This window comes from Oncorhynchus keta, chromosome 37 (genome assembly GCF_023373465.1).
Source record: "Oncorhynchus keta strain PuntledgeMale-10-30-2019 chromosome 37, Oket_V2, whole genome shotgun sequence".
NCBI lineage: Eukaryota > Metazoa > Chordata > Actinopteri > Salmoniformes > Salmonidae > Oncorhynchus > Oncorhynchus keta.
In genome coordinates this window covers 27,538,604-27,548,603 of record NC_068457.1, presented here as the reverse complement: position 1 = coordinate 27,548,603, position 10,000 = coordinate 27,538,604, and the positions used below count along the sequence as shown (strand labels likewise).

The 10,000-nt window shown below is 45.4% G+C and overlaps 2 protein-coding genes and 1 long non-coding RNA gene across 3 annotated transcripts; all 3 read left to right on the top strand.

Annotated features, from left to right (window-relative positions):
• The first annotated feature begins 293 nt into the window (after positions 1–293).
• Positions 294–6,594, top strand: LOC127916817 (programmed cell death 1 ligand 1-like). The gene is made up of 3 exons (XM_052500070.1): positions 294–515; positions 5,442–5,608; positions 6,386–6,594. The coding sequence occupies exons 1-3, from the start codon at positions 467–469 to the stop codon at positions 6,557–6,559; spliced, it is 390 nt and encodes a 129-aa protein (XP_052356030.1). The 5' UTR covers positions 294–466; the 3' UTR covers positions 6,560–6,594.
• On the top strand, positions 2,850–4,653 carry LOC127916825 (uncharacterized). Its single transcript, XR_008096191.1, has 3 exons — positions 2,850–3,203; positions 4,207–4,278; positions 4,587–4,653. It is a non-coding gene; the product is annotated as an uncharacterized LOC127916825 (long non-coding RNA).
• Positions 6,595–6,692: 98 nt separating the features above from the next.
• LOC127916635 (cell surface A33 antigen-like) lies at positions 6,693–9,649 on the top strand. Its single transcript, XM_052498946.1, has 5 exons — positions 6,693–6,701; positions 6,779–6,911; positions 7,007–7,123; positions 7,683–7,812; positions 7,906–9,649. The coding sequence occupies exons 1-5, from the start codon at positions 6,693–6,695 to the stop codon at positions 8,372–8,374; spliced, it is 858 nt and encodes a 285-aa protein (XP_052354906.1). The 3' UTR covers positions 8,375–9,649.
• Positions 9,650–10,000: the final 351 nt, after the last annotated feature.

The window sequence follows — 10,000 nt, the reverse complement described above, 5'->3', positions numbered from 1 at the left end:
AGGGATTCTGGCACCACTGGTGAAAATACCATCTGTCTCTACTGTCCTCTCTCAATTCTGCACATTCAAACTACAGAAGAGAAGATAATCTATTTGCATTCAGAAATGCATTTGTTTCTTATGGCTGTTGGTCAGAGTTAGTCACTGCAAGTGTATACAGGTTTCTCTTGACAAAGTGTAGAGTTAAAGTTGCAAAGGTTAGTCTTGTGAGAGAAACAAAATAACAGGGCATGTACCGACAAGATAAGAGGGCGGACAGAGAATGCTACCTGCCAAAATATCGACGTTCTGATTGGCTGATGACAACGTCACTCATTTTGAAGTCCTGTTCGCAGCCAGGAAAGCACTTAGCACAAGTTTTGGAACTCAGCCTAGTGAGCCTTCTACCTGGCCAAGGTCTTGTCCGCGGTCCCTAGCCTACAAAAACAACGCTGGTGACCGGAGAGGTCGTAACTGTTACTGATCGATGATGGCCTCGCAGAAAGGGACGTTTGCTGGCGTTTTACTTTGTCTCGGTGAGTTTACTGATCTTATATAATTTCATAAATGTCTCTGTGCTATACAACAAGAGCCACACCCATGTGTTTTTTTAGACATGTATATGGTATCGGTGTGGCGTCGCCTCACGTGTTCAACTCATCTTGTTTTGTACAAATTGGTAGAATAGGATGCACTTAACGTATATCAAAAAGCAGAAACTAAAATAATGCAATACATTTAGTATTTACTGCCTGGCGTCCAGAGAGAAGAAACAGAGAGCAACGTCATTTAAAAGACATTGAGTCTGTTGCTGCACCTGTGCGTCAATCTAAGTAACATAATAAAACAATCCCCATCTAAATCCATCCATTTAAAGTAGAGATACCAGTTTTTTGCAATGAACGACCACTATGGAAAGGGGGAGACTCTCACGAACACGATGGTATTCTCTGTTTTGGACTATTTATTTTACCTTTCATTTAACTAGGCAAGTCCGTTAAGAACAAATGATTATTTACAATGATGGCCTACCCTGACCAAACCCTCCCCAAACCTGGACAACGCTGGACCACCAGAGCAGCCCTATGGGACTCCCATCACAGCTGGTTGTGATACAGCCCGGGATCGAACCCGGGCCTGTAGTGCGATGCAGTGCCTTAGACCGCCCGGACTAGTCTTAAGATAACCCATACAAACCAATGGAGGTCGTTTTGCTCCAACAAATATATTCACACAAAAATCTACAATATAGAAATATTGCTTTCCTATCTCCTAGGTATAGGAGGAGACACTTCAAAACCTTATTCCTTTATGATTTATTTTTTGACTGTCTTTTATGCCATTTATGAATACTATTCAATGTGTTTCTATGGGCTATAGTAGTAAAGGCCAAATTCAATATTTTATCAAATATATGTATTTTTTTTATTTTAGGGTCCTAAAATTCTAAATCCAATAGCTAAATGATCCATGGTATGACCATATTAAAACAATTCCATATGTTAGTTTAGTACTAGCTAACCCTAGTAGCTAACCCTAACCCTAGTAGCTAACCCTAACCCTAGTAGCTAACCCTAACCCTAGTAGCTAACCCTAGCTAAGCTAACCCTAACCCTAGTAGCTAACCCTAACCCTAGTAGCTAACCCTAACCCTAGTAGCTAACCCTAGTAGCTAACCCTAACCCTAGTAGCTAACCCTAGTAGCTAACCCTAACCCTAGTAGCTAACCTAGTAGCTAACCCTAACCCTAGTAGCTAACCCTAACCCTAGTAGCTAACCCTAACCATAGTAGCTAACCCTAGTAGCTAACCCTAACCCCTAACCCTAGTAGCTAACCCTAGTAGCTAACCCTAACCCTAGTAGCTAACCTAACCTAGTAGCTAACCCTAACCATTTGTTAATTCCTTAACAATTTGGAGTTAATTCTGAACTTAACCCTAAACTTAAATTCAGAGTTAATGCCTAAACTTAACCTAAAACACTTTAAGGTTAAAATTCTGTAATTTTGATGAGAGGGCTGATAGTTAGAGCGTGCTGGATGACACAGGCAGGAGAGGAGAGGTGCCCAACCCTAAAACACTTTGCATTCCCACTGGAGGACAACAGCCTCCATATGAATCCATGTGAAAACTAATGCTTTTTATTTTTCCAGTCATGTAAATCTCGCTATAATATTTATATAATAGTGTACGTGGGTGTGGTTAGAATGTCCGCCCTGAGATTGGGAGTTTGATATCTGGCTGTGTCGTCCCAAAGACTGTAATGGGAGCATTGAGGTGATTGGGGGGGCCTGCGATTGGCAAGTGTCCTGTCCAAGGGTTGTACTTGTGGAAACAGTTCTGTCTTGCACAAGCCAAGGTGCTTCTCCCTCCCTTACTGTCAGTGGGTGTAACCTTTAGATTTCTAAAGCCCTGTCATAACGGAGGACTACATAATAAGACTCTATGACATTACCCGTGTGGGTTTATATTGCTGGGTTTGTCAGAAGCATTTAGGGAAAACTTCACCCAGATTGAAACCACTATCTTTGACTTCGTCATCTATTGTTTTCTCCAAAGTGTTGGCATTTTACATAAGAGACATGAGTTTTCTACATTGTAATGAACATGGTGCAACCTTGTGTTGGCAGGCTTCGGCCGCAGTCCAGCAGTACAGCCAAGTCGCCCGTGCTTATGGTTCTCACAGGGAAGTGAAGTGATTGGCTACAATGACAGAATGGATAAACCTGTTTCTTTAATTATCTTTTGCTGGTGCATGTCCAATGTAGCAATAAGGTACGAGGAGGTGTGTTAGATGCCCAACTCACGTTGTTTCGTGCATGGACACAGCCCTTAGCCGTGGTATATTGGCCAAACACCACATACCCCCGAGGTGCCTTATTGCTATTATAAACTGGTTACAGTACCGACGTAATTAGAGAAGTAAAATGACATGTTTCAGCATTCAGGGCCGGAACCATCCAGTTTATAATATAGGATAGACGCTTGTGGTTTCTAGCTGCACCAATCAGAGCAGTGAAGCGTGTCGTCGTGAAGCAACACTTTAGTGGTCAAAACCATTCATGCAATTATAGCATTTATAAAATGGTCAGTTCCTATCTCTCACTCTCTCGCTATAATATATACTATTTTAATTCTGATCATTTTCTGGAAAATGAAAAGTGGAGGTGCAAAAACTTTAGTTCCTCCCTGTTTTAATTTGCTCCTTGACTCAGGTGGCCAGGTGTATGTTACGGAGGAAAGCTGCTTGGCTCCATGGCTCAGGTGGCCAGGTGTGTGCCGGAGGAAAGCTGCTTGGCTCCATGCTCGGAGGTGACGGCTCAGGTGGCCAGGTGTGTGCTACAGAGGAAGCTGCTTGGCTCAGGTGGCTAGGTGTATGCTACGGAGGAAAGCTGCTGCTTGGCTCAGGTGGCCAGGTGGTGCTACAGAGGAAAGCTGCTTGGCTCAGGTATGCACAGGTGGTTAGGAGGAAGCTGCTTGGCTCCATGGCTCAGGTGGCCAGGTGTGTGCTTCGGAGGAAAGCTGCTTGGCTCAGGTGGCTAGGGTATGCTACGGAGGAAAACTGCTTGGCTCAGGTGGCCAGGTGTGTGCTACGGAGAAAGCTGCTTGGCTCAGGTGGCCAGGTGTGTGCTACGGAGGAATGGCTGGCCAGGTGGCCAGGTGTGTGCTACGGAGAAAAGCTGCTCAGGTGGCCTCCGGAGGAAATGGCTCAGGTGGCGGTGTGTGCTTCGGAGGAAAGCTGCTTGGCTCAGGTGGCCAGGTGTATGCTCGGAGGAAAGCTGCTTGGCTCAGGTGGCCAGGTGTGTGCTACGGAGGAAAGCTGCTTGGCTCAGGTGCGGAGGAAAGCTGCTTGGCTGTGCTACGGAGAAAGCTGCTTGGCTCAGGTGACCAGGTGTGTACGGAGGAAAGCTGTTTGGCCTCAGGTGACCAGGTGTATGTTAGGAGGAAAGCTGCTTGGCTCAGGTGGCCAGGTGTATGTTACGGAGGGAAAAGCTCCATGGCTCAGGTGGCCAGGTGTATGTTACGGAGGAAAGCTGCTTGGCTCAGGTGGCCCGGAGAAAAGCTGCTTGGCTTACGGAGGAAAGCTGCATGGCTCAGGTGGCCAGGTGTATGTTACGGAGGAAGCTGCTTGGCTCAGGTGGCCAGGTGTATGTTACGGAGGAAAACTGCTTGGCTCAGGTGGCCAGGTGTATGTTACGGAGGAAAGCTGCTTGGCTCAGGTGGCCAGGTGTGTTACGGAGGAAAGCTGCTTGGCTCAGGTGGCCAGGTGTGTGCTACGGAGGAAAGCTGCTTGGCTCAGGTGGCGGAGGTGTACTAGGTGGCCAGGTGTATGTTACGGAGAAAGCTGCTTGGCTCCATGGCTCAGGTGGCCAGGTGTGTGCTTCGGAGGGAAAGCTGCTTGGCTCAGGTGGCCAGGTGTATGTTACGGAGGAAAGCTGCTTGGCTCCATGGCTCAGGTGGCTCAGGTGACCAGGTGTGTGCTACGGAGGAAAGCTGCTTGGCTCAGGTGGCTAGGTGTATGCTACAGGTGGCCAGGTGTGTGCTACGGAGAAAGCTGCTTGGCTCAGGTGGCCAGGTGTGTGCTACGGAGAAAGCTGCTTGGCTCAGGTGGCCAGGTGTGTGCTACGGAGGAAAGCTGCTTGGCTCAGGTGGCCAGGTGTGTGCTACGGAGGAAAGCTGCTTGGCTCAGGTGCCAGGTGTGTGCTACGGAGGAAAGCTGCTTGCCCAGGTGACCAGGTGTATGCTACGGAGGAAAGCTGCTTGGCTCAGGTGACCAGGTGTGTGCTACGGAGAGCTGCTTGGCTCAGGTGGCCAGTGTGTGCTACAGAGGAAGAACTTTGCAGATGTTTCTGATTAATATACAATGCCATGCTGTTGGGTGGTTACATTGAAATAAAACCCAGCATGTTATGCTGAAAATAAATGTAGACTGGAAAGTATTAGCATGTTATGTCCTATTGGGAAACACAGCAATGACAATAAATGTAGACTGGAAAGTATTAGCATGTTATGTCCTATTGGGGGAAACACAGCAATGACAATAAATGTAGACTGGAAAGTATTAGCATGTTATCGGGGAAATGCAGCGCTGACAATAAATGTAGACTGGAAAGTATTAGCATGTTATGTCCTATTGGGGAAATGCAGCGCTGGAAAATATCCAATGTCCCCACTTCGGATTTCCCACTTCAAGCCCAAATATATCATACTTTGAATAAAACAATGACTTCTTGAATTATTGTGCAACATCATGGGAATCGTCTTTCAGTTGAAAAGAATAATTCTGCTCTTGTGGTCCTTTAAGGTTTCCTCTCCTTCGAGTTGGTGGCAGCTCATTTGCCATTAGTTTTAGTGTTACAGAGCACTTCATTTTAACAGTGTTCACCTCCTACAGCTCAATACGTCAGTGTCTGTAAAACCTGTCTTCCTGTTTCTCCCTGTCTGTCTCTCTCTCTGTCCCAGTCGTGTCCATGACTGTAGCTTTAGAGGTGTCCATCCCTCAGCGGACCTATGAGTTCGCCAGGGGAGACAACATCACTATACCATGCAGCTTCAAACCCAAGAACCCAGTCAACGATCTGGTCATCATATCCTGGTTGGCTGAAGCAGACAAACCCGGAGAGCCAGAGGTAATAAACCAACCAGAAATCACTCTGATCAGCTCTGACCACATTCAGTGGGTTTCAACTATTGATCCCCTTGATAAAGATGAGCAATGATTGGGACATTTTTATACTACAGTTGTGCAGAGAATGTGATTTGACTTAACAAGAAATTCATTTTTCCCCCCCCCCAAGAAGTTAAGGGTCAAAATGAACACCCTTAAATATTGTTATAAATATAGTAGTTTTTGGGTCCATATTCCGTACGGACATAATGACTACATCTAGTTTGTTGGATGCATTTGCAGTTTGTTTTTCAGATTATTTTGTGCCCAGTCGAAATTAATGGTAAATAATGTATCGTGTCATTTTGGAGTCACTTTTATTGTAAAATAAGAATAGAAAATGTTTCTGAACAAATCTACATTAATGTGGATGCTTCCATGGTTACGGATAATCCTGCATGAATGGTGAATAATGATGAGTGAGGAAGTTAGAGGATCAAAGATCATACCCACAAGACAGCCTAAACTCTCACCATTACCAATAACAGGGAGGTTAGCATTGGTGTTTACATGTTGTTGTTGACATTGGTGTTTACATGTTGTTGTTGACATTGGTGTTTCCATGTTGTTGACATTGGTGTTTCCATGTTGTTGACATTGGTGTTTACATGTTGTTGTTGACATTGGTGTTTACATGTTGTTGTTGACATTGTGTTTACATGTTGTTGTTGACATTGGTGTTTACATGTTGTTGTTGACATTGGTGTTTACATGTTGTTGTTGACATTGGTGTTTCCAGGTGTCCGTCCTTACCTCCTACTCTACTGGTGTCCTGGACATCAGTGACAGGTATGAAGGAAGAGCTTCCCTGGAGCAGGACCTAGCTAAAGGAGTAGCCAACCTGAAGCTCTCCTCCATCGGTCTCCAGGACAACCGACTATTCGACTGTCGGGTCGCCATCCCCAAAGGATGACAAGGGTCAGCTGGCTGACACCACCCGTCTGGTGGTCCTGGGTAAAAACAAAAACAATGACTCCGTAGAAATATTCCATAATAAACCGTAGAATTTAGCTTCATTCCGCTTTATTCCAAAATAAACCTTAGAAATGTGTAAAGTGTCGATGATTACTGTTTAACTTAACGTTGCAAAAACATATTGTGTCCACAGTGGCTCCTCTGTGCCTGTCTGTAGATCGATGGGAAGGCAGAGTACTTCCAGGACATCAGTCTCACCTGTCAGTCTGAAGGGCTCTCCTCTTCCTACCTACAAGTGGCAGGGCTCGACGTCAAACATGCCCGAGCACCTGCACCCAAGACAGCAGACAGTATCTTGGTGTCTGTGTGCTTGTTAATCTTCAATTGATGCTGGCCTTATATGACCTTGACTCCTGACCTACCATGTTGTCTCCGTCTCTTCCAGAGGATGGTGTTCTGTCTCTCTTCAACCTCACCATGGAATCCTCAGGATACTACGTCTGTACCTCCACTAATAAGATCCGCAGTGCCAAATGCAACCTGGCGCTGTCCGTCATGCCACGTGAGTGCACAATACGAGACTGTGTTAGCCTGCTGAGCTAAAGCTTAGGCGTTATCTGGGAGCTAACACAAATGTTCAGATCTGAGGCAATGTAACCATCACATGAGGATGATGCTGTAACAGGATACACACAGACACATTTATCAATAGACATTTTCTCTCTCTCATGCTCCTCTCCTCTCCTCTCCTCCTCTCCTCTCATGCTCCTCCTCTCCTCTCATGCTCCTCCTCTCCTCTCATGCTCCTCCTCTCCTCTCATGCTCCTCCTCTCCTCTCATGCTCCTCCTCTCCTCTCATGCTCCTCCTCTCCTCTCATGCTCCTCCTCTCATGCTCTCCTGACTCTCCTCCTCTCCTCTCATGCTCCTCCTCGACTCTCATGCTCCTCCTCGACTCTCATGCTCCAGCTCTAGGCTCCTCTCTTCCACTTCGACTCTCCTCTTCTTCTTCTCACCTCTTCTCTCCTCTTTTTTCCTCTCCTCCTCATCCTCACCTCTCCTCTTCCACTTCCTCATCCTCTTCTGTCCTCTTTTCTCTCTTCACCACCTCTCTCTCCTGTAGAGTCTATGGCCCTGGGTTCAACAGCGGGTATCATTGGTGGCGTTGTGGTTGGTGTTCTGGTGCTGCTCATCATCCTCATCTACTGCTGCTGCTGCAGAAAGAAGGACAAAGCAGAGGAGTACGCTATGGGGTATGTATGGTCTGTCACACACACACACCATGAGAGCTGAGATGGTGAGAACAGACAGTGTGCTGAGTCTCCTGTCCACTGATATGTCCTCAGGGTTCCAGAGGGGGAGGAGTTCCACGACGACAAACCCGTGGTGAACGGCGAGGTTCGCCAGACGCGCAGCAAGGAAGGCGACGATGAAGACCACCCACCTAAGATTGTGGACCGTCGCGACCAGTACAAGGAACGCAGTGAGAAGGACTACGATGACCGCCGCAGCGACTACGATGACCGCCGTAGCGACTACGATGACCGCCGCGAGCACCACGATGACCGCCGCAGCGACTACGATGACCGCCGCAGCGACTACGATGACCGCCGTAGCAACTACGATGACCGCAGGGACCAGGACGACCGCTACTCTGACCGCCGTGACCGGTACGACCGTGATCGTGTCTACGATGAACGCAGTGACGGCGGACGGTACAGTGATCGTTATGATGAGCCCTACGATGATCGTGACAGACCTCCCAGTGTACCGGCCAATAAACCTGCTAAGCCTTCTAAAAATAGAATAGATTAGAACCACTTAATGTTTACCGCAACTTGTGTTTGGAATGGTTGAAAATATAATGAATATTATAAACATAGTAGCTGCTGTAGGTCAGGCTTCACAAAGGGCCTAGCTGCCAGGCTGAACTCGGTCACATCAATAACAGGACGACAGTAACACAACAAAAGGCTGTAGATCAGGGATCATCAAATAGATTCAGCCGCCGGATGGTGTTTGTCCTTCAGCAGAAGTTCAGGGGACCGGAACATAATTATAAATCATTTGTAGACGGCAAATTGACTGCAAGAAACCCAAACGGATGTAATATTTGACAAATATATAATAATTTAGAACCTTGCTTACATTTGTATACCCTCACATATAAAGGCCTTCAATGTGGAGTACAGCCTATGATTGAAGGAAGGACGGCCTCAATTCAGTTCAGTAGTCAGGAAGCCAATTGGAATGCTGATTCAAAGATTTGAAAAGTGCCATCTAGTATTTTCAATTAGGATTTTTTTTATTCTTGAATCTGAATTTTAATTTGCTTTCTGTTACAAACTGCCATTGCCTGTTGATATATGTGTATGAATTCTCAGTGCATCTTATTGGATAATGCATTTTCCCTCCTGCCTTTATTGTCTACTGTTGGTGTGACAGAAGAGCTTCTCACGTCAGTCTCAGGTCTTTGGCTGTTTGAGAAACACAAGCTTTGTGGTGACGGTTTGTTTGTTATTATCAACTGTAGATTGTAGATACCCTCTAATAAATAAAGTTAACCTTTTTAATAGTTGTTTTCATGACTTAGACGCACTGTGTTTTGTCCATTTTATTTAGCGTCATGATGCAGTGGAGTGTCAGGTGTCTCAGGTGAGTCTTCACTAACATATTCAAACCATGACTTGTTTTTGGAGTGAGTGAGTCAATCAGGCCTTTTTGAAAGAGAACCTAGAGACCCATTTTAAGAACAGAGAGAGAAACAAGTTTCACTCTGTGGCATGTGCCTAGTCGTTTCACTTCCTCATTATAGCCTGAGGCCAGACAACAGACTCACTGAACTAGAAGTGGCTTCATTGTGTTCAGACCTATTAAATGGGTCTGTCTGAGTGAGGGGTTTTTATCTAAGGAAGGGAAGATATTCACGCCTTTTAATCTTTGACAAAAATGTGTAACTTTTGTTTTGTTTTTATGCTTTTGAAATGTACAGGGACAATTTAACTAGTTAAAACATCAAATGGTTGAAGTTTTGGTTAGATGTGATGGTACAATTTATAAACTGTAAATAAAAGTGTATCATGTTTCTAATCTGTGTACAAATGTTTTTATTGGGTTTACAGTGAATTTATATTAAAGCCAAATGTATTTCTAAAAAGGCCACAATGTGTGTGTGGTTTCAGTGCAGACGAAAGGATGTTTCTCCTCTCTGGAAAAAGGAATGTACAGAACGTAAAGAAACGACAGAGGGCAGCAATGACCCTTGACTCATTTGTCTTTGTTGTGAGACTGTTCAGCCTAGTTTCGATTAGCCAGCTGTGGTACCGTTGATTCGTTTATGAAACGAATGACTCCTTGTTGAATTCCCAATGTGTTTATCACTATGGTTTCAACCATCTAAAAGCACAACAACATTTCAATGGAAAAAAATGTCTGGGTTTT